Here is a 25342-nt window from a genome sequence, read left to right on the forward strand (position 1 = left end):
TGTTGTTGGTCCATCAATCAATGGCATGAACTCTTCCATACAACCAGCAAATTTTCTGGTTTTGCTTAACCACTTTGGTTGTTTTAGTACCAATTTAAACTTGTGAAGTGGTGTCTGAGTGTACCTGTCTGCATGACTTTTCTACTTAAAAACATCTAGCAATGTTCACATGAAACGGGAAATCTGGTGATTTAGATGTAGTATATTCTGTGTAATGCAGTCCATCACTTTGCTTTCTTTAGTATTGCTGTAGCAAAACTTAATCACGTGGAGTACACGCTCTTTTATACTTCAATAAACACCTTGATCATTCTTCCTTGTGATTGATTAATTAAAAGGAGAGATTTCCTTAATTTTTAAATAATTAAATGTATTTTATATAAAAGATTGCATTTCTCATATTTGGGGAGGAAAAGAACAAAGAAGAACTTGCCTGTATAACAACTATGTGGGTGTATGATACCTCCTAATGAAAAACAGACTTCAGGGAAAATGAGCAATGTATGGTAAAGATTAAAAGTAATTATGCTTATTTTAACAAAGATAAGTTGTTGTGCCCTCTACATACTTCATATTTTTAATGAGTTCTTAATCTCAAAGTATCTGGGATGAGAGCTTTCTTTAGCTGGGAGATTTCAGACATTCAGCATCTACATATGGTATCGTGGTATGGTGCCACTATCATTGTTGAAATGTACTGGCCCTGTGCAAGACAATTGTTGTACTAGAGTAGGAGTTGGGAGGACAAGCAGAGTAATCTGCAGCACTTGATCCCTGGTGGTTGGTGGCATTTTAGGTGAAGGAATTAATCTCCTTAGGGTAAGTTTCAGTTTGAAACTGACACTCAAACTTTCATGCTTACATATGGTATCTGCAAGTGAGATGGGCATCTAAATTCATATTATAATGGGGGGCATCTGGTCAATAGGATCAGCAGAGCTCATTGATCTTCTGTTGCATCAGCTTGTCACTTGCTTCCTAAGGCCCTTCCACTGAGGCCTATGAGTGTGTACCTTGACTCAAGCTGAAGCTGCCATCAGCTATTCCTGACAAGATGTCCTTGACCAGAACAGAAGCTTTGGCATATTGTCTGCAGTGTAACATGCACACAAATAGCTGTGTGTAGGTGTCTTAACCTGCAACTTAATCATTGCTTTGCAAGCTGATTTTCTTCTCTACTAGCAAATCAATGCAAAAATTAGATTCTATACTGAATATGTTTCTCTCTTTTTTTTAAGTGAAGTAGGGTCCAGTTAGCAAGCAGTCCAACTACTTTCTTCACATTTGCATGCAGTTCTCTGCAATCCATAAAAACCTCTTTTATGTTCCTTCACTCAGGCTGTTGCCCTTAAAAATCCGCAAAGAAAATCTGGCAGAGTATGTATATGATTTTTCTGTTGGTTTAGCAAGAGTGTACAGTAGCCACCACTTAACATTAGTCAAGGGTCATGCTCTATGGGAAGCTTCTTCCCCAAGCTGAGTGTTCTGGCAATCCTAAGATATTAATCATGGGATATTATTCAAGCTATGTTTACATTCTAATCCTGCTTTTCATATTAACTTATACTGATGAAATAACCCAGATTTTGGTGGGTTCGTGTGTGCATCTGTTCAGAGTGCTGTTTCAGCAGTTGTAGATTCCACATCTAGTGACGACCAACCTAATGGTCTAGAAGTCTTATTTGGTTAAGAAGTGTTCAAAAGGACTCAAAACCTTAGTCATCATGAACATTTTTGTGACCTTTAAACAAGTGCTGTTAGGTTCATGCTTGGTATGGTGTTGTGGCAAGTTACATTCTCTTGGCATGTGTGTGAGGAATGCTGTAGTTACATCCATATAAATAGGTCACTGGTTTTGTTGCTCCACACTACTACCTCCAACAGAAAAAAACCAAAAATGTTTTACTGTTGGTATGTTACCCAGTCTCCTGTTTTAGAATCTCAGAACTAATTTCAGACTTCAGTTTTAATTTTAGCCCTTCCTTGCTAGTAAATGAATAGAAATGAAAATAAGTTCAGTGTAGTTGCCAAACAGATGAATCAGCTTTTAATTGACTATGGAAGATCATAGGGAGATGAACCTCTGGTGTTGAAATGTAGCTTGCGTGAATTCCCCTCTTCTTCTTCCGTCTGTAGTGTAAGACTACTTGGAAGCTCTGTTTACATCAAGACAAACATGACTGAGGTAATTCTAGGAGCAGAATGTACACAAATCTGGAAGAAATAAAAAATGTTGGATAAAGTGTTAGGCTTGTACATTCAGCAGTAAAAGTTTAGGTCAGATCTCTCAGGGATTATTTGTTTGTTTTTCTTTTCAAAAGTAGAATTTTCTATTCATGAACATAGGAGACAATATGAAACTGAAAAACTTGGCAGTAAAGTATAGCTTCAGCTTCATAACTCCACTTAATATCTTCTGCTATAAAACTTTAAATGTTACATCAGATCTGTGTACCTTGTCTGTTATGATACTGTAGGAAATTGGAGTCCTCTGTCCTGCAGTGGCATATGCCTGTAATGATACACTGGCACTGTCCTGAACCTCAGCCTTGTAGCGACAACCTATTTAATCCCACTGTTTCTTTTGTTCTACATTCCTGTTCTATTCTTTTTAATTGGCTCCTGGAGCTGCATCTTGTTCATTGTGGCAAATTTCTGCAGAGTGTCTACTTGGTAGAAGCTTCTGTCGTGCCATTCACAGGTTGGGGAAGTAGTATCAATTTTCTGAAAAGTGACTTGGAGAAGAAAGGATTTTCTTTGCTCCTATTCTTAACTGCTTATGCCCTGACTATTTCCAAAGTGAAAAGGAACTAAAAGTGTTTTTTAAATAATGGTCGCTCATTCCTCCATTTTTAGTTTTTATTTCAGCTTGGTAAGGCCTCAGTAACCAAGTATGCTGTATTTGAGCTCCTCTTCAGCCTAATGTATTGGTAGGAAAGCTGAAAACATGTATGCGGACAAAGTTTATCTTTTCAGATATCTAGCCTTGACTTTGAAGGAATTCGGTTTCATGGAAGGGATGGGAGAAACTGTAAGATAAATTTGGTGTTAGGTGCTGCAACAAATACGCTTCTGTATGTCTGGACCTGAGTTCCAAGTCCCTGTCGCAGAGTATAAACCAGATCCCTATCTAGGTTCTGGTTTTTTATAGGGAACAGGGAGAATTGGCCGTTTCTAAACAGCATATAGGTGAAACCTAAAGCTTCCCCCCTTTCTTCTTGTAGGTATTTTGCATCAAGACTGTAAAGGTACATCTCTATCCATTTTGTTACCCTATCTAGAAACTAATTCCTGAAAGCAAGTATTTTTACTGATTTTCAAATAATAGAACAGAGCAGAGGTTTCTGGTATAAGATGACATCCTGGAATTCAGATCAGTACCACAAAAAACAGCAGACCAGTCAATTTCTCTTTTTTTCATGAGATTTCAATGAGCAAGAAATCTTAAACAAAAGAGAATCAAGGTATGCCTACCTCATTTGATATAAAAGATATTTAATGTAATCATGAAATTTTCTGTGTAAATTAACTTACTTCCCTTCACTAACTGCTACATATTTATTGCTTATATTGTGAAAACTTCTGTACTTTGTATGGAGAGCAATAATTTGTACTCATTGGAGGAGAGGGAGGGGGAGTGTTACAGTTTAAATAATAATAATAATACAGTATCCCTGTATATACTTTGTTCCATAAAATAGAAAGGAGCAAACCAAAGGAACATAATGCCTTTATGTGGAGGACTATGCCAATAATACTTGTTTTGTAAAGATACAAATTGATGCCTAGTTTTCTGTTTTTCAGGATCAACAGATTGCATATGCTATTCAACTGTAGGCATTTCTGATCCAGTAACTTCAGCTCTTCATATTATTGTAGGTGGGTGGTCGCAGTTTGCAGTTTTGTTATGAAAACTATGAAAGTAGCCCAAAATACTGTTTTCATTTAGTTCTGTCTTTATGTCTGTGAAATATAATTTGAACATAATGGCTGGGTTGAAATACAAAGTTTTTGTCTGGGATTTAAGTCTCTGATTTGAAATACAGGAGGTTAAAAATTGATTGCTTGGTCTACACTAATTCATTATTTTCAAGGGATCATAACATTTTGAAACTTTGGTGCTAAAGTTTTCATATATTCTGGCATTCTTTTGAAAATAGTAAAATGCAGTAAGCAGCATCAGTTGTTGGACCATATCTCTATATATATATATATATGTTTATCTAAGAGAAAGCTATGAGCAGTGCATGTACACTTCAATAGTAGTATTTTGTGCTAGTTGTCCAATTGTCCTGGGCAATTCAATGTTCCCTTGACAAGTTAGAGTTACAACACCTTTTGGTATCATTACTGATTTAACAGTTGCAGTTTTAGGGTCTCATGTTGCAAAGAGATGCACATGTGCTTCTCTTACTAACCTACAGTTAACTCTGTTCAGCATCTGTGGAGTTTAGGCCTTTGGACTAGGATTGGAGAGATGTGGCTTTAATATATCGTAGTATTTTAGTTGTGTTACTAAGTCCCAGAATCACAGAATGGGTCAGGTTGGAAGGAACCACAGTGGATCATCTGGTCCAACTTCCCAGTGAAACAAAAAAACCCCGAACACCAAAATACCAAACAAGCAAAAAAACCCACCCCCACAATGCCCACCATCACTCCAAAGCTTACACGTGGAGGACATCAGAGGAGTGGTGTACTCTTTGTCTTTAGGGATTTCCAGGACTTGACAGGACAAGCCCTGAGTAACCTGATCTGACCTCATAGCTGAACCTGCTTTGAGTGTGAGGTTTTATGAGAAACCTCCAAAGGCTCCTTCCAGCTCGAATTATCCTCTGATAGAGGTTTTAGTACCCAGGAGATGTACAGGAGACAATGCATTGATCCACTCAGGGAAAGGGATTGTCAAGCATTTACACAGTGTGCCCAGGGAAGTGGTCGAGTCACCATCCCTGGAGATATTTAGAAAATGTGTAGATGTGGCACTTAGGGTCATGGTTTAGTGGTGGCCTTGACCGGGCTGGGTTAACATTTGGACTCTGATCCTAAAGGTCTTTTCCAATCTAAATAGTTCTGTGACTCTATCCCCTCCTTCTGCTACAGGATAAAGGAGTATAAATTCTTCATTATACATTTTTAGCATACTGAGCTCTTTCTTCTCACTTAGTGTTTAATGCTTTTAAAGTATGAGATTAAATTAGTTTTAAAAATTATTTTTCTTTTTTCTGCATGTGTAAGAAGTATATGCATTCATGGCATATATATTGACATAAATGCAATATGTATTTTTTATTTTTAATGACTTCGCAATGTTAAAGTTACTATCATGTTTGCAGCTGCAAATAAAGTAAGTCTTAATAGAACCTTGCACTTCTGATCTTTATAGGTGACTGTCAGCCTCTGGATGTCTCTTCTGTACATCACAACAACACGTTTTTGAAATACTCCGTGTCATTGCTGGGTTATGGTTTTTATGGAGATATATTAAAAGATAGTGAGAAGAAGCGGTGGATGGGTCCAATGAGATATGACTACTCAGGTAATTTTTGGAATTCTTTTGTCAGTGTGTAAGTACTTTGGAGCAGTTGGTTTAGTCTCTCCAAACCAACCTTGTCAGAAGCTTGTAAACATCATAAACAGACTTGAACTCCTTGTAGCACCAAGTATATTGGATCATGTTACGTAAAGCTCTTTGGGTTTGACTTTGGGGTTAACGTTGACAGTGGGCTCAATAAAGTTGTGTTGAATATGTGCCACCTATGGAAAATGGCCTAAAAAGTAATAACTTCTGTCCTAATCATTATGACTTCCTTTTTAGTTACTTAAAGAGAGATAGGCACTCCTCTGTCTTGAACATTCAGCTGATGGAATGAATTGTTAATCTCGCCCTTATTCTAGCACTGATTAGAGAGAGATGTGTGATTTAGTCTTGTTACCTAGTATTTGAATAAATCCTATGGCACTTTCCTAGGGGAAAGTATCTTTTGCTTCCTTTGATTTGTGTTAGGGAGAGAAGATGCATTAGGAGAATTTTAGTGCAGGCCAATTTTAAGATTCAACAGTGATGTATAACTAAATTTTTTAGTTGGTCTTTAAAGATGTCAAGTGCATAATGGCACTTCTGACAAATGTTAAAACATTGGAGTGGCACTGTGATATTTTCTTGTTCCTTACAGTCTAAAACATCATAAGAAAAATAATTCTGAGCTTGAGGAGGGCAACTACTGTTTTGCAGTCCTTAGAAAAGGAAAGAGAAGAAAAATCAAGGAATGTATGCAGAGATGTTTGCCACATGGATTTATAATGACTTAATGCTGCATAATGCCTTTTTTATGTAGGCTTCAAGACTTTTCTTTCTCATCATTATTATGAAGGAACAATTGCTTATCAGCCAGCAAAACATACACACGGATCTCCACGAGATAAAGAGAGCTGCAGAACAGGGTAGGCTAATGTTTATCTCAGGATATTTGGTGTGAACTATTTAAAAACGTACATAAATAGAGGTTACAGAAGTGTTGGTTTTAATATCAAAACACTTACTCTAAAAGAGATAAGCTTGTAAAAAATTACTGACTCATTAAAAAGAACACCTCATTTTATCAGGTCATTAAACAAAAATCTAATAAAATTTTGTTAGCTGGTTCTTCTCCTCCCTCAGTTTTAAGGAAAGCAAAATATAACAGCACAGGACCCAGTTAAAAGATGCTGAGGATATTGTGCTGTGTTACTACTAAGAAATCAAAAGTCTGGATGCCTTGTAGCTTCCACAAAGGGAAATAATAATTCAGAAATTCTTAAGTGTTCACATTGTAACTGGATCTAGCAATTTTAGCAGTTGTTTTAGTGCCATGACAACAACTGGCATGACTTGTCCTAAGGACAAGTCCTCTCAGGAATCAGCCTATCTACCCTGGTTTTTTGTGTACTACTATGATGCTGTATAAATTCTGTGTGATATTCTGTTTCTTTAGTCAGGGGGCCTGTCTTAATCTCCCAGTGTTCCTTCCTTTCTCTTTGCTTTCACCTGCTTGAAGTTATGCACTAGTATTTATTATTCTTCTTTATCTATGAGTTTAGCTATCAGAGATGAAGTACTTGTCACAGCGCCAAACAGCACAGCAGGATACAGAGGAACCACAAACTTTGTCCAGAAACAATAAGACTGCTGTGCTAGTGCTGTGACATGCTGCAGATGAGTCTCTAGTATCAGCTGGAGCAACAATCCTGACCCATCAGGTGCCCTGATGCAGCAGAGGCTCCAGAGGGAGAAAGCTGGCATCCAGGTGTCAGGAATGGAGTAAAGAATGCCTGGTGCCTCACAGCGGATTTTTTACTTCCGGGTAACTGCTGGAAGGGCAATAGAGCTGGGCACAAGCAATTTAGGAGAATCCTGGAGTGTGATAATGATATAGATGATGCAGATGATTGCCAGGCTGGCTAGAACAACTGCTCTGCCAGTCTTTTTACAGAAAATAAAAAGTGGGAATGTGATGGTTGTGGGCCATTTTGGCAGTGGTGGCTGTGAGATTATAGAGTTTTAACTTCTGAGAGTATTAAGCAAGACAAGACATAGAATTGCAACCCTGGACTTTGGTTTATTTGGGGATCTTGGCAGGATTCCATGGGAGTCTGTCCTGGAGTATAAAGAGGCATAGGAGAGTTAGTTGGTACCTCATCAAAGTTCAAGAATAATCCACTCTGATACTCAGAAACTTGATTAACCAGGATAGAAAAGCAACTTGAATGAGCAAAGAACTGAGTAGTAAAAAGAAGGTGAAAGTGGAATGGGTTACTTTGGAAGAACACAAAAGATATTGCTTAAATATGCAGGAATGAAACTGAAAAAGCCAAAGCTCAGGTGGAGTTGAAATCACTAAGGGATGTGAAGGGTGTTGCTTTTTATGAAGGGATTATTTAAATATACCAATCATAACAAAAGGCTGAAGGAACTGTGGGCCTGCTGCTTAGTGGCATGGGGAACATAGTGATAAGATATATCAAAAAGGCTGCAAAGTTACCCCTTTATCTCATTTTTCACTAGTGTAGTCTCTCCCCAAGCCGTACAGGTCGCCAGGCTCCTGGATGAAGGGGAAACAGTGGATGTTACATACCTTGACTTTAGCAAGACCTATGATCCTGTTTGCTGTAGTACTGTTAAAACTAATTTGATAAGATGTGGACTAGGAAAGTGGGTGGGTGAGAAACTGGCTGGACTACTAGAACGGTTGTGAATGCAGAGTCTGGCTGGCAGCCAATTACTAATGGTGTCCCTTGGCAGTATTGGACCTAATACTGTGCAGAGTCCTTATTAATGACTGGGACAGTCTCAGAAAGTGCTCTCTCAGCAGTTTTGTGGATGATACCAGATTGGGAGGAGTGGTTTATGTTGAAAGTCAGGGCTGCTATTCAGAGGGATCTTGGTGGCTGAAGAAATGGCTGATAGGAATCTCCTGAAGTTCAGGAGATGTAAATGTCCTGTACCTGGGGTGAAATAGTCCCGTGTAAGAGTGTTGACTGGGTATTGACTGGCTGGAAGGCAGCTCTGCCAAAAATAACTTCAAGACCCTGGTGGACAGCAGCTGTACCTTAGTTAGCAGTATGTCCTTGAAGCAAGGAAAGCCCACCTTATACTGAGTTTTCTAAGCAGAAAGGAAGTCAACAGGTAGGAATGATTCTTCCCCTGCACTCAACACTTGTGAGATGGACTGTCCCCAGTATGTCAGTGTCTTTCACTGTTAGAGCAGTCAAATGTTGGAACAAGGTGCTCAGAGGTCTGTGGACTTTACCCTCACAGATCCTCAAAACTCGGCTGAGTAAGACACTGAACATCCTGATCCTGTAAGACCAACTTTGATCACATCAGAGATCCCTCCCAACCTATGTGATCTTATGTCTCTCTGCTGCTGTTACCACTGACATCCAGTAATCTTCAGAGCTGTACTTAAATAACTGCACTGCCTGCCAGGCTGTGATGAGTCCAGCCACATGAGGGTTGTCAGTGCTGTGCTGCATCTTGTGATGGGGGAAGATCTTGTAATGACTGGGTAAAATAAAGTTGAAATGCATAATAGTGGAGGTCTTTCAGGAAATGAATGGTGTTTTTGTTTTCAGATGTTACATTTGCAAGAAAAGTGAGAAACAGCTGGCAGAACAGCACAAGGAATGTGGATTAAAACATGAAGGTAATTTGTCAAAAAAAGTAAAATGTGATAGTATTACACAAATAATTATTTTTCAGAATATATCAGTTCAAATGCTCATATATATTTTTTTTTTTAACACTGAGTTACTGGATAATCCATTGTTTCTTTCAGTTTACAGAAAACATGTGTGTCATTGCCCTCTGCACTCAGCACTGGTGAGGCCACACCTCAAATCCTGTGTTCAGTTTTGAGCCCCTCACTTTAAGAAGGACATTGGGGTGCTGGAGCATGTCCAGAGAAGGACAACAGAGCTGGTGAAGGGTCTGGAGCACAAGTCCTGTGAGGAGCAGCTGGGGGTGTATAGCCTGGAGAAAAGGTGCATCAGGGGAGACCTTATCACTCTGTCCAAATGCCTGAAAGGAGTTTGTAGCCTCACGGGGTTCTCTTTCTTCTTCCAGGTTACAAGCGATAGGACAAGAGGAAATGACCTCAAGTCATGCCAGGGAAGGTTTAGTTTGGATATTAGGAAAAATCTCTTTGGGGAAAGGGTTGTCAAGCATTGGAAAAGGCTGCCCATGGAAGTGGTAGAATCAACATTCGTGTGTCCTGGAAGTGTTCAGAAGACACATGGATGTGGCACTTGGGCAGCTATGGTTTAGTGGTGCTAAATTGACATTTGGACAATGTCAATTTTGACATCTGATTTTAGAGGTCTTTCCCAAACAAAATGATTCTATGATACTATGATTCTAAGTATGTGAAAAACATTTAAGGTGTCTCCTCCACCCAGACCTCAGAAAGTTCTGATAAAATCATACTAATTACTTGTATATTTCAGCGTGTTTAGTTTTTTTTCTTTAGAAAAAATAATATTCTGTGAGCTAGGACTCTGGGTTTTTGTGAGGACTGAATGGATAAACTGTGAGATGTCATAGAAGGAAGCAGTTCATTAAGATAACTTTTAGAATAGATCAGGCGTAAAATTTTGTTTTTGTTAGCACAAATGTCACCCTAATATGGGGCAGTGAATTTGGACAACTAGTAGCTGATCTAGTGGACTTAAGTATTTCTGTACAACACTCCACCAATACTCACTATAAATGATAAATGAGATTTCTGTCCTCTTTCTCTAGTTACACTATCCTTTTTCTCTTCTTTATCCCCATTCTAACCCCTGTGCACACTTGTGTCATTTTTTTTTTAATGGACATAACTTTGTTTTCCTTTTGTTAAAACAACTGTTAATGAATTCTGTTCAGTCATTCTCCTAGTTGTATCTCTTTATTTCTGGCTACTACATCCTAACAGGAAGAAGTACTGATATTCATACACCTGTGGCCTTGCTAGAGAAAGATACATAGATTCAGTTGGGTTTTGCCTCCAGCTTTGTTCATCATCTTGGATAAACCCCTCTTAAACAGCAGGCAGGCTTCCTGTGGGTCCTTTACTGTGTTTTTATTTCTTCTTGTAGAGCCCAGTGCATACAACCGCAATTTTCTTGACATGAACATTTGGTCCTTGTGACCTAGATTATCTTACAATTACAGGTTTTTTGCACTGTGTCTGTGCCAGGTTCTAGGCATTTTTTAGCAAAAAGATCATCATACTGTGGAGATTCACTGGTAGCACAAAGATTTCTGTGCAACTTGAATTCCTGTTACACATGTTTAGTGCTTTCATCCCAGCTGCTGCTTTCAGATCTTCGAGACAGTCAAGAGATGGCCAAATCAGAATATTTCTTGGGTTATTTTAATCTATGCCCAGGTTCAGTTAAAGATATTTTATAGACTATAAATAATGGGCATAAATAATAACATAAATATGACAGTAGGCTTTTTGGTAAGAAATAAATTCTGTCTTTTTGAGAGATAATTGTAGTTAGAAATTGCCAAACTTTTTTCTTTTGTTTGTGGGGGGGTTTTATTTGCCTTTTTTCATGTTTGTGTGTGTTGTTTGGTTATTTTGTTGGTTGGTTTGGTTTTTAAACCTGCCATTTTGTTACCTTTCATCCAGCAAAGGACTTAGTTAGCAATTAAGACACTTTTAGCCAACATTGCACATGACATTAAGCAGCTGGTTATGTAGGATATTGTTTACTTTATTCTATTCTACTTCTGGTAGCTGGCTCTCTTTGCAGTCCAGTCTCTTCTCCATGCAGTGCTGGTAAGGGAACAATACAATCAACTACTTTTGATTCACAATAGAAAGGATTTTAAATCTCCAGATAAGCTTTTCACTCAGCAGGGTATCTTGGCAGACTCTTTCATTGTGCCTACTGGGTTTGTGTATGGTTCAGATAAGTTTAGAAGGATGCCTGATTGGTTGTTACTGAACATATTTCTTTGAACTGTGCAGGAGTCTCTGTGCATGTGCTGAGTAAATGTTGAGTGCTAGTACTTTATGCTGACTTCAGCAATTTGCAATGTGTGTACACAATAGGCCATTGAAGTGAGTGCCACTTATGCACTCCCTGCTTATGACTGCCCTATTGTAGGAAAGATATTTTGAGCAAATAATTTGTGTTATTACAGTGATACACACTGCGAAATGGTTATGAAAACAGTTGTTCATTTAAAACCTGATTAATATCCTGACTTTGTTCTTACTTTGAACAGTGAAGGTGTTCTTGAGTAACATGGTGAAATTTATTCCAGATGAAAACCATGTATTACAGTAAAATAAAGAAGCATTTTACCTTAAGTAATTTGAGACTTACTACAGTGAGCATACTTAAAATGTTAATACATATCTAGAAACACTGATGACCAAATTACTAACGGTTCTCAGAGGAACAGCAAAAGGATTTATTAGTAAAAGGTGTTGTTTTCATTTTGTTGTTTGTGTATCAGAAAATGCCTGTTGTTTCCAGTTCCAGTAGTTTATGTTCTGTTCCGTTACCTTCGTCTCAGAGCAGGGTCTTGTCATTTGCCTGCAGCCTGAACAGTCATTCTGTAGTCTGACATTTAGGTCTGTCTCATCTCTCTTAACATGCACATTTTGAATCTGATTTAAATTACTTCTTTCAGTAATGTCCTGTTTGAAAACAACATAAAAAGATCAGCAGTAAAGCAAGCAATACTAAAAAGCACTGTGGCAAATGAAGCAAAAATGCTGAATTTAAAAGTTGCGTTTTTTTCTTGCTATTTCTGATTTGTTTCTCAGGAGATAGAGGGGATAGTCTAGATGGAAAAATTATAATAAAGTTTTTTGTTTTCTTTAAGTCTTTTGTCACATTATAAGCTTACATGTTTTTCCTGGAACACTGTTTTTCTTGGTTCTGTTACTAGAGAGTGGATAGTAAGAAGTTCCAATGAATAAAAATTCCAGGAAATGGGAGAAGTTCAAAGAGTGAAGAGCAACTACAAAATACTTTGGAAACAATTTTTTTCTTTTTCTTTTTTCTGATGTTTAGAGCCTGGAACATGTCGATTCAAAATTAATGCATAATAGACTTCAGGTTCAAAATAACCTAGACAATTGTGATATTGATTCTCTAAAGTAAATGTGAAGTTCCTAAAACTAAGACAGTAAGGAATATCAGAATTTCAGGACATGAAATACATAGGATAAACATTGTCTGTAGTCCCATCACAAAAGCGCCTTGAAAATCATTGTAAGTTAACCAAAATGTGGGGAACTGAATAATGTTAGATGTTCAAGTCCATACCAGTTAACATTCCTCAAAACCTCTACCTTGTTTAAATAAACAAACTTCAGCATTTTTTGTTCACTCCTTAATTTTACCCCCCATGACACTTCACTCCTGAACTCCATAGGCTATTTTGCAGTCATTACTTCTGTGGAATTGTTCATTTGAAATGAGTCCACTTTTGGTAGGAGAAAAAGAGTGTTATGGCTGCTTTTTGGCTTTTTCTTATTGTGATAAGGAAGACAATTATGTGTAATCTAAAAATAAAAAAAGGCATTTTTCATATATTTTTATCCATATTCAAGAAAATACAGTTTAGGTAACAACTCTGTTTTGCCTGCCAATGCTTCTTTGTTCTAGAAAATTCCTCTGCATCCTGGTAGTATCGATGCCAGCACACATTTGAGCTCAGTCTAGATGTAAGCTCCAACAGAGTTTCATGGTGTAGAAAACAGACTTTGTGTTGTTTTCTAGAAATCTCTGAAGATTTACACACAGGGACATTTAACTGTTAATAGTTCTAATCTTCAGACATTTGGGGCTGGGGTGGAAACAGACTCCTGATATCCTGCCTGCTGGTCCTTGCTGAGTCATCTCTTCCCTTTGTCTTTTTTTAAAATATTAACTTGTAGCGTTGAGGCAGAAGAGGAATATTGCTTTAGAAACCAAATACTAAACTACAATCTTTGCATCATTGTTTATTTAAGATTGTTGAAGAGCAAAAATAGAATTTTAAAAAGTTAATCCCTCTGAACTTTCACACTACGAGAGCTGTAACTTGCCTCTCTTTTCCATTCCTATGCCTTTGCCAGTTTACCCAAATAGCACTGATCCTGAATTTGACGTGCATATGCCAGAACAGGCAAGCAGTTTTGGGAGATAGTCACAGTCTGAAGGCAGAAGGCAACTTTCTATGTTAAGTGTGTGAAAAACAGATACTTAAAAATGTAATTTTTAAAATGTAGTTTATTTTAGATATTTACTGACAATACATGAATATGCCCAGGGAAGACTTTTAAGTTTCCAGTGGTTGCTTTTTAGTGTTCTTGTGAGTAGATCAAATTATTACCTATCTCCATGTCTTTATTGATATGTTTCAGAAGGTGAAGAAGAATGGAAGGTTATAAAAGGGAAATTTCTAGCCATCAATGCAGTAAGTATGAGCTGTGCCTGTCCACGAAGTCCAAAAGGTCTTTCACCAGCAGCTCATTTGGCAGATGGTTCAGCAGACCTCATTCTAGTTCGGAAATGCTCCAGATTTGATTTTCTACGGTATCTTGTCAGACACACAAACCAAGATGATCAGGTGTGTATTCCTTTTGACAGTGAATTGTAGACAGTCCATCAAAGGTGTAAATATTGGTATTCTTATATGACAGAAATAACGTCTATAAAGCATGTTTGTTTGTTTTTCTAAAATTTATGCATTTTGGGTGATGCAATCTCAGCATGTGTATCATAAAAAATAAAGCAGCTCAAAACATTTTACCAAAGTCAACTCCTTGGCCATAGCATTCTAACAAAATTCCACTTCTGCCAACGGAATTCAGTTTTGTAACATTTTCCATGTATTTGCTGTTTGGACAATATGTAAAGTTATTTTATCACAACTGTGCCCTTATATAGTTGTCATGAAAAACTGCTCACAGCATGAATAGCTGAGGTAGATGTGGTGAAGCATAATAAATCACTTCTGTGAACTGTATAAAAATGTGATTTAGAAGAAAGTTTCCAGAACTGCAGTTTGATTGTAAACTGCAGGCTTTTAGCAGTATTTTACTACGTGTAAGTGACCAGGATATGAGCTTTATGCATTCAGCTTCAAAATTATTTCTTGCATGCGTTGTAGCTGTCAGGAGGGAAGATTCATCACTGCTTTGGCTCGTAGTATCTGTTGAAACAGAGCTATGGCTGTGTATACACATATTTAATACTTGTCACAACCTGATATTATTAATATGTTCTGGAAATTTTCTGAACGATGGACTAGTGTCATATCTAATGCATAAAAGCAATACAAATCTTGAATGTTTATGATGCTACTCTTCTTCCTCTGTAAAAGAATTAGTATAGATTCTGTTCCCTTTATTTCCTCATTGCCAGTCCCTGGGACATTGTGAATGTGTCCATATTTGTCCTTCCCACTGTTCTCAATCTCCTCCTCTTCCCTTCACACCTTCTCACTCACTGTTCCTTTGATATTTTCGATCATTTGAAGCCACCCCTGGCTACCTTTCAAATTGGCTGTAACATTTATCAAGGGACAACATTCTGCTTAGGCTTGAGATGTGAGAGCTCGGGTGCTCTCTGCATAGACACGGGTGACGATGCAGCCATGGATACCAGCATTTGCATCGGAGCAGTTTGGACCAGCACACTGTTAAATGAGCCCCACTGGGTCCAGGAGCCACTGCTTCCAAGCATAGAGTTTGATGACTTTACAGTTCTTTATGGTTAAAAGTTGAGGGAAATAAAGACCTAGGAGGTGTCTCCATCTCTGCTTTTTCTGGTTTTCACTATAGCCATTTCCTTTCCAGTGCTTCTCATTTCTCTCTGGGATATGCTGGTTTTGCAGTGGAGATTAAATGCAGGGTTGTACATATGTCCTTAGCTCAGGTTAGTATCCATCATAGTAGTGGGAAACCCTTTTTGAAAACTTAAGGAAATGTGAAAAAAAAAGGAAGAAAAGGGTGACTGTACACCCATACATACTGATTTGTGAGTAAACTGTTTCTTCACATTTGCTTCCTTGCCATCCCCTTCGCATAAACCACTCCATGGCCTTTGCTAAATGACCTGTCTGTATTTACTAGAGCTTGCTGAATATTTAGTTCCATATCTGTTAAGTTGCTTTCAGGGCAGATGGGGGCATCCTCTAATTTATTGTTCCTTCAATTAATGAAGCCTGTTTTAAAGCATCTGTACAGTATTGTAGTGTTAATCTGCAGCCTCGGTTTTAGGAGCAATCTTCTAATTGACCTGCTTTTTCTAGTTCAATTAACTAGGGTTTTTTTTGGTTTTGGTTTTTTTTTAATGCAATAATATTGCCCTCTATTCTTCATGTACCCCCAGCTCTGTGATTTGATAACACTGCCATGGAATTCTCGCCTTCAGGGCATTGTTCCAAGTGCAAAAGCAGAGGACTTTCAGAAAAGCCTTAAGGACTGTGTTTGAACAGGTCCTGAGGATGACACAAAGATACAATCCAAACCTTTTTGACTTTGTGTTGAGATCTAGTCTAAGCACAGAAGAGCAGAGAAAACTAAGTCTCTGTGAATAAAATGGATCGAACTCAGAAAGGTTTGAAGTACACCCCAAAACTTGATTAAAACCAAATGAGGTTAGATGTTGAAACCAAAAGAATGATATATTTTATTTAATAGTAAAAAAGGCAAAGAGATAGAAAGAGAAAAGAAAGAAAGAAATAGAAAAAGGAGAGGGGGGAGCGGGGACAGGGAGAGTGACAGAGACAGATTAAGCAGAAACATATCACCCTTCCGTGGATCCGAACAACGTCTCGTTGTTTCCCTCCAACTGGTCTTCTTGGTGGTGAGGGTCCCCCACCAAAAAGTATAGAATCCAGTGAATTAGTATACATTTGGGCCAGATGGGAACACCCACGTGCCTTCTCTGAGGAGGTCAAGTTTGACACTGTCCCTTGCAAGACTGTGGATCTGTTGCATCATTTTGTATCATGGGCAGTGCTCTGGTGCAGGGTCTGGGGACCCCTTTGGGGGTGGGCCTTTGATGGGCCATGACATTCCCTCTGCTGTCCCTGATGTGGATGTCCCTTAGATGTGGCTTTCCCGAGGCGAAGGGTCTCCACAGCTGAGCTGATCTGCACAGCAGAAGATGGGTGTTCACTGCCTCTCACCAGAGGCTTTTTCACCACACACCCAGAACATCTCTCCCCACCACCCTTTGTTGTGAGGGTCTGTTCGAGCCTGGCAGCTGATAACCCTGGGGCTGGGCCTCCACCCCGAAGGTGCTGGGCTTAATCCTCCTGTGAATGTATTCTTCTCCCCCAGCCAGACCTGAATCACTGTATCTTATCTCCACCAGTTTGCAGTGCAGGCCCTCAGTCAGGAAGCACATTCAGGGTGTGGTGGTCTTCCATGCAGTTTTTTTAATACAGCTTTGCTATAATAGGCAAAAGTCCTTCATAAAGATGTTTAAGCTATAAACCATCAGTCTCCAACACTTTGATATCATGTTATAGTAATTTTTATATGTTGTTTAAAATAGTCTTTATAATCCATTTACTCATAATCTCAGAACCTGTTATCTGGTTATCTGTACAGTGACCATTGAGAAGTAAGGTTTCATTTTGGCTTTATTGTTTTTGACTTGTGCAGTTTTTCAAAAACAAAAATTACTTTGTGTCTCAGGTAAGCTTCTCTAGAAGATTGGAGTGGACAGACTGTCCTTGAGTACAAATTGCTGCATGCTGAGTTGCTTTACACATCAAATGTATTAACTTGTAATTGCCTGATTTGCCCATTTCTTTTTTTTTCCTAGTTTGACTTTCCATTTGTAGACGTTTATCGGGTGAAGTGTTTTCAATTTACATCAAAGCTTTCAGAAGACAATGAAAGCAATGTCATGGACATAGGAAAGAAACGTTTTGGCCAGTTCTGCAGAGATCATCCAGCCTGCTGCTGTAATATTGTTAATAGCACCTGGAACTGTGATGGAGAAACTCTGGATAGTTCAGCAATTGAAGTGAGGTAAGCTTCGATTTTTCTGTCTATATAGCAGAACACATTAAGCCTTCTCATTGATGTTCATAAAGACATCCCAGAAAGATGCCTGTGCATAGCAAATTTGAGTCTTCTGATAATAAACCTAAATATTTTTGTTACAGTTTTGAATCCTTTCCAGAGAATACTGCAACCATATGTGTTGTAAATGATCACTCTGAGTGAGATGGATGGCCCTACCTTTGAAGTCATACTTACTTCTTAGGAACTGGTATTATGTGCTTAAAGTGCTGAAAGTGAAGATGGTGTTGGAAGGATTCTTTTCAAATGAGTGCAATGCCTCATTACTCTGAGCAATAGCTTTTCCTATTTAGCTTAAGTAAGCTTCTTTGTCTTATAGAAATACTGAGTATGTCCCCTACTTTGTGTTTTGGCACACAGCACAGAGTCTTATCTCCGATCTTTGCGTACAGAGAAAGAATTTTGCAGTTGTGCAAATACTCAAATTAGCAAAGAAGTTTGTGAAATTTGAAAGGGGTTGTTTTTTGTTTTTTGGGTTTTTTTTTGTTCGGATTAGTTTTGGTTGCTTGTTTTGTTGTTTTTAGAGCAAAGGGAACCAAAACCATAGTATTTACATACAAGTGTGTTCCATTAAAACATAATCACTTAGCAGTCCAAAGGTGAGTTCTATACATGCTGTATATTGTAAAAGATTGGCTCATCTAAGTGCCTATAGAATTCTTGTGTAGACGAGGGGAGTAAAAGAGGATACATGAAAGCATCCAGCCCTCTTTGCAGGGGAGGATTGAATCAAAAATGAGGGTGTGGTTTCTGTAGTCAGGAGTAAGGAACTTTGTCCAACTGCTTGAAATTAATGGATTATTACAATTAAATTATTAGAATTAAATATGTGGCACCCATTTATGTCTTGTTAATTGATTTCTATATTTTTCAGGGTTCACTGCCAGTTAATGAAACTGTTTGCAAGGGGAATTGAGGAAAACTGTAAAGATGAAGCTGCCTACAGCCAGAGTAGTGTTGAACAATTACTATAAACATTGTTCCTCCAATGGGGAGAAGAAAAAAATAAAAGCTCAAGGAAATTGAGTAAATATGCATTTTAGTCAAATTGACAAGTATTTTAAACTTTTAGATTTTTTTTTTATGGCTTCAGTATAATTTTAGACATCTTACTGCATTGTGTCATTTTTTAAAAAAAACATTGTAATCATTAAAATATATCTTGGAGCAATGTAATCTGTTATGTTAGAAAAGAGAGGGTTGGCCTATGTCTATGTATTCATGATGACTGATAAATTCTCTGTGCTTTTCTAGAGAGCTAATTTTGTAGTTGTGTTGCAATAATATCTAAATGTTATGAAACATTGGACTTCCCACTGGCACCAAGGCAAGACATTTTCAGTGCCTGAGAAGATGTTTTCTGCTGGGAGTGTTATGTAGTTGCATGTGGCTTAAATGCTGGACAACGGTGTTGTCATTCGCATCTTTTTTTTTTTAATTAAAATCTTTCATTTTGTAATTCTGACAATACCTTGCAACTTATCAATGCAATTCAAACACACATTCCTGGCTTTAAGTAGTAATAATAATAATAGTGTACAAATATTTGAAAAATAAAAGCACAACTATATACAGGTCACACCTCATCCTATATATTCTGTCTTTGAAGGCTTCCTTGCATCATGCTTTTTGGGATTATAAAAGGTTTTATGACTGTTTGGATGATACCAAATACCACACAGTGCAACTGAAAAGTCTTGCAAGCAAATTGCAGGAATACTTGTATAATATCAGGAAGGCACAGACAAGGGAAAATATAAATAAGTTCTCAAACACCAGCAAGTTTTAATTTTTTAAAAATATCTAGTATTAACATATTAAAAGCTTCCCTCTTCAGTACACAATTCTTTGGACATTCTACTCCATGTGTTAAAATGTCTCTGCAAAATAAGATGTTGAAATGTTAAGTTTAGAAATATGACCTGATGATTGGAAGTCCTTAAATTAATTTAACTAAATATGAAACAAAATAATTTGTTTTGTGAAGCCAAGGGAAGAAACTGGCATCTGACAAATCATGAATGCACTGTGCTGATTTGTTTTTATAATAAAAAACATTAGACTGTCATATAGAGCTATGGAGTGATTATTTAAGTTGTGTATAGTTGTGTATTGTGGCACATACATGTTTTGTGTCCAGGGTTGGGGCTAAATTTTGCTCTTCTTGTACAGACTTATTTCTGTTTGAGGACAGAAGTTAGCCCCAGTTCTATTTTATCTTTTTATAAGTGTTCTTTTAGGTTTAAAGTTCTCTTTAAAACTTACTGTGTCTGAGGTTTTTTTTGCATCCAAACAGCTGATGATTCTGTATTCATGTATATTTATTGGTACTTCTGTCATCCAGCTTGTGTTAGGTTCATGTTTCTCATATATTTGGTCAATGTAAGCCATGGTGATGGGTCATTTCATTACTGAAGCACTTGAATATTGTTACAAATGGCAGGTTATTTTTTTCTATTGAAGCTATTTACATTCCAGTTTTGTGTATTATCAAAATTGTGTGCTATATCTCTGTTACAAAGTATTATTCATATTGCTCTATACGACAAAAAGCACTTGCAAATTATATTTGCCTCAAGTACAATCATACGAAGTTTAGGATCTTTATTTTGTTATATAGTGTTTCAGGAAAATACTTGAATACTTTTCCAAAACTACTGCTCTTTGCTTTCCTTATTAACACAATGAGTTGAAATGTTGACTCATCCAATGTTTTTCTGACACTTGTAACACAGGTGTTACATATACTGTATTTTTAAAGCCATGTTTAATGAGTGAAATAGTACTTTTGAACTAACATCCCATTGAAAATGAAATTATGCATTTCTACAAATGTGAATATTTTTTGAAAGTGTCAGTTGTTAAAAAATGTCTGCAGTAATTGTGGTTAATCCATGAATATTGTGAGAGTACCCAGACTTCCAAGTTACAGTAATTCTTGTGCACACTCAGCTTACCAACAGTGGGGGAGTTTGAGGCATTGCAGCTATCCAGAGCACATTCTCATCAATGAGAACTGGAATAAATACTAACCAGCTCTCTCCATTAGTTTACTAGCAAGTCATGAGACCCCTACTTGAAAAATGCAGACTCAATCTCATAGTGAATGTATACTGAAATGCTTTGAATATTTGAGTATCTGCAACTGAGTGCTTGTTGTTTCCAAAGAAAGCCACAGTGAAGGTCTCCTTTTTGAGAAAAAGCCACCAGAAAAGGACAAAAGAACATTGTATAGTATGGTAAAGAAGTGTGAAGTAAATAATAAAAACATTGCAACATAATAAAATTAAAAGGTCTTAGGTAATAGAAAAGCTGCATAGTTGCATTTGAATAATTCTATTATAGCATATTAATCTAGCAAAGCACCATATGTGAGTTGTATGACATGTCCAGTTTGTTTTTAAGAGAGCTGTGTAAGTAATGTCTGCTTACATTTTAATTCTAGGGATTTTTTTCTCGGAATGTAATCTTAGTATGGAAATTATGTATAGGAAAACCAACTTTGATTTTTCTTTTTTCCCAATCTTGCTGGCTTCAAGATTAGAAAATGAGTTCTGTTTTATGATGCTAGGGCATTTCATTAAAAAAATAAAACTGCGTTGTACAACAGCACATTGGTTTTCTTCTTTTCACAACTTGATTTGAAAAAAAATCTCACTGACAGAAATCCAGCAGTAGTGCACTTAGTGTAACCACTGTGGGCTGATCAAACCAAGAGAAGCAATTCATAACCTTCCAGTGGGGCTGATACAGCTTTGTGGCAAGTGTGAGTGTGAAAAAACACTGAGAGTGAAGGAAAGCAACTAGTGAAGCTGGACTTAGGCTAATACTAAGCAACTCTGCCAGGGCAAACTAAATATGAAACTTACTATAATGCAGATATTTAGAGTTGCTATTATTATGGAAGTGAAAAGAAACTGCTGTTCTAAGAAGCATGAAATATGTATTATACTATAAATAGTATAAATGGATGGGGGATCTAGAATTTTGTTGCCATAATTACTAGAGATGAAGTACATATTCTAATAAGCAAAATGTGTTCATTGTAGATAAACAATGGGCACAGGAGAACGTGTTTTTCAGCTCTGTAGACACTTATGCTTTCGAAGTGTATTGGTTTTGTGTCGCAAGGTTTTGGTAGCTGGGGGGCCACAAGGGTGAGTTCTGGAAGAAGACAACCCAGCCAGCTCCAAGATGGACCTGCCACCGGCCAAAGCTGAGCTCATTGGATGGCATTGCTAAGCACCTCCATGATAAATAAAAAAGGGTCAAAAATGCTGCTCAACAGCTTTGAAAGGAGTGAGTGGAAAATAAACGTCCTGGAGACACTTAAGGCAGTGGAGAAGGGGGAGGAGGTGCTCCAGGCACCAGATGAGATTACCCTGCAGCCAGTGGAGGACCCCACACTGGAGCAGGTGGATGTGCCGTGAGGAAAGCTGCAACCCATGGAGAGCCCATCTGGAGCAAGTTTCCTGGCAGGGGCTGCAGCCACGGAGAGGAGCACATACAGGAGCGGATATTTTTGGCAGGAACTGTGGCCCATGGGGGACCATTTACTCCTCAGGAAGGAAGAAGTAGGAAAATGGTGAACTCATTAGAACCCCCATTTCTCCATCCCCCTGCGCTGCTCAAGGCAGAGGGGATGAGCTGAAAGAGTCAAAAGTGAAATTGAGCATAGGAATGAGGCAGAGAGGGAGGAGAGGAGGTGGTGAGTTTAGGTTTGAGTTTGGGTTTATTTCTGTCTTACTCTGGTATTAATTGGCAATAAATTAAATTAATTTTCCCCAAGATGACTTTGTTTTGCCCCTGACTAATGGCTGAGGAACCTCCCTGTCCTCAGCTTGACCCATGTGCTTTTCATCATTCTCCATCCCATCCTGAGGAGGATGGTCTAGAATCAGAAATTTCTCCAAGCATGTGTCTTGCAATTCAAGTATTAGAATAATAGAATCTTAGAACCATTTAGGTTGGAAAAGACCTGTAACATCATAAAGCCCAACCCTTAAACCAGCACTGCCAAGTCCACCACTAAACCATGTCCCTAAAGGCTGCATCTACATGTCTTTTAAATACTTCCAGGGACAGTGACTCAACCACTTCCCAGGACAGCGTGTTCCAATGTTTGATAATCCTTTCCACAAAAAAGTTTTTCCTAATATTGAATCTAAACCTCCCCTGACACAAATTGATAGGAACTTGGAATGGAAGGGACTTTAAAGATCAGCTGGAGTCTAAAGCTGATATTGGCCTCAACTCGAGGCCATTTCCTCTAGTTCCTCTTGTTCTATTGCTTTTATATAGAAAAGGAGACCGACCCCCACCTGGCTACAAGCTCTTTCCGGGTAGTTGCAGAGTGTAATACGGTCTCCCCTGGGCCTCCTTTTCCTCAGAATAGGCACACCCCTGTCTCCCTCAGCAGCTCCTCACCAGACTTGTGCTCCAGACACGTCCCCTGTTCTGTTGCCATTCTCTGGACATGATCCCCTCTTCTAATGAGGGGCCCAGAACTGAACACAGAATTAATTTCCTTAGAACTCCTGCCTTAATCCCTATGAAGTAAATGAGTAATAGGAATTCATCATTTTTATTATCGTTAGTGACATTGCTCTCATTTCAACTTTTCAACAGGAGAGTTAAGTAATTCAGTGGATTCTAACTGATATTTAAGTTGCAGTAAATGAATGAATTTGAATGAGTCCATAACGAAGCAACAGTCTTCCCAGAATTCTGTCTTACCCTCTTCTATGTACATGATGGACATCTTGCAAAGCTTATGCATGTTCTTAATTCATGCATGACTAGTCCAATTAATTAGAAGGGGGTGGGGCATTCATTCTTCAGTCATACCTTTCAAATACTCTGCAATGAGTATTTGCAATCACAATTTTTTTATTCAATTTCCTACTGCTTAGAAATGATTCATAATAGGTACCTACCAAAATTGTCAATGAGGTTGTCTTCAAAAAATTTTGTCTCCTTTGAGACTATTGCATGTCTGAAAGGGTGATTTGCTCTTGTTGGTAGCTATTTCACCTAAGGTGCAATTTTCTGGCTTATTTCATAGAAATCCTCCACCAATAGATAAAATTAATAGGTTTTAATTTTTTTTTTCAATATTTCAATAGTGTAGGACAGAAAAAATGTAAAGGAAAAATAATTATTTATAAAGGAAAAATATCGAAATAATAACAGAAGTGATGCAAATTTAAAATATGATGAAGACCAAATTCTGGAAAGATAAAAACTGCAAAACAAATATTAAAAAGAAGAAAAATAAAAGAAGAAACAAGAAAACAAAACACAGATTTATTTTTTTCCCATTTATTTTTCTGGAAAGCTTTGCTTGGGTACGTGTACTGTAACTGCACAGTAAAGCTAGCACTAAAGGTTTGAGTAGATTGCTGTAAGTTTGACTATTTACAACTGGTAGAGAGAATAAAATCTTCATCACTGTTATGAAGACATATTTCTAGAAAAATGCTGGGTCGCCCTCTGTATTTCCACTCACAAACTTTACCATAACAGCAGCATTGCTAGAAGAGCTTTTAAATGAGAATTGTAAAAGCAGCTTCATGGTTTCCTGTAGCAATGTGCAACATTCGGAAATGACTGTTTAATTTAATCTGCTGAGTATTTTTCATGTTGATATTTAGCAGCTGTATTTTAGGAAAGATTGGACAACAAGAAGAAATGCTAGATTACTGTTTCAATGCTGCTGAGGTCAAGGTGGCAACTCACCCCAGCTAAGGGTCTGTCCCATAGACCTTGTAACATCGGGGAAGTCCCCACAGAAAATGCTTCCCTGCAGAAATACCTGTGTGGTTCGCAAGAATGTGTATGTGCAACCTGTTTTTCTGAGCTTTCGGTGACGTATATTCTGCAAAGCAGATTAGCCATCAAAACTGATTTCTTAAAGATTTTTCGTTAGAAACCCTTGGTCACTCACTTAGCTGAATCTCCCTTGCTGTATTTACATGTGGGCACAGAGAGCAGCTTGTTCCCTTTGGGTAATTCACTCCCTGGGCTATTCTGTTCCCTCTCAGTCTCCTGTTCTTTGCCTAAACAGTGTTACTATTCAGACAGAGAAGGAAAAACCCCACAACATGCAAGTACCTATTGATAAGAAAAACTGCTTGAAGCTGATTTTTGTTTACCACCAAAGAAGGGGCTCAGTAGAAGAGAACTGGTACTGACAGGGTTGCTCTAGAATGAGTAGCTGCATAAAGTCTTCAATCAAATCAGATACTGTTTAGTACCTAGATACCATGTTTTCATAGAATGCTGTCTAAAGCTCTGATGGTTGAATTTAAGGTAGATATTTCCCCTCAGCAATACCTATCAGATAAACAGGTATTCTGAGGATTACTCTGCTGGTAGATGCTGCCCTGCCCCAAGACGAAAAAACAACGCAGTAAGTAGTTCTCAGATGGTTGGAGCCTCCTATTACCATTGCTTCTCGCAGTGTTTGAATTTTCTATGGAAAACAGGCAAAACCTGAACACCTGGGTGTTGCTGTGGTTGTAATTTTCTAATACAGACTTTCAGGAAATCCACAACACATTGGTTGTTGGGAAAGAGTACACATAGGCGTATTCTTTCACCAGAACAGCAGATAGTACTATTTGTTCTCCTCTGTGTGTAGGCAAAGCTTTGAGCCAACAGAAGCATTTGTATTTTTTGCTGCATGAAAGATTTTACAGACTCAGTGGAGGAAGGTGAGGTGGGGAAGAAGCACAAGGTTGTTGTTTTCTGTGCTCAGGGAGTCC

At 38.0% G+C, this 25342-nt stretch overlaps 1 protein-coding gene across 1 annotated transcript in view; it reads left to right on the forward strand.

Annotated features, from left to right (window-relative positions):
• The window catches only part of CERK (ceramide kinase), a 43106-nt gene extending 21921 nt beyond the window's left edge, over window positions 1-21185 (forward strand). The window contains exons 7-13 of the mRNA XM_082280267.1: window positions 3805-3879; window positions 5387-5539; window positions 6339-6444; window positions 9115-9185; window positions 13896-14101; window positions 17314-17522; window positions 18451-21185. Coding sequence (XP_082136393.1) covers window positions 3805-3879; window positions 5387-5539; window positions 6339-6444; window positions 9115-9185; window positions 13896-14101; window positions 17314-17522; window positions 18451-18550 — 920 coding nt within the window. The 3' untranslated portion in view covers window positions 18551-21185. The remainder of the gene's footprint in view (window positions 1-3804; window positions 3880-5386; window positions 5540-6338; window positions 6445-9114; window positions 9186-13895; window positions 14102-17313; window positions 17523-18450) is intronic.
• The last annotated feature ends 4157 nt before the right edge of the window (window positions 21186-25342 follow it).

Source organism: Coloeus monedula (assembly GCF_965178545.1).
Source record: "Coloeus monedula genome assembly, chromosome: 4".
Classification (NCBI taxonomy): domain Eukaryota; kingdom Metazoa; phylum Chordata; class Aves; order Passeriformes; family Corvidae; genus Coloeus; species Coloeus monedula.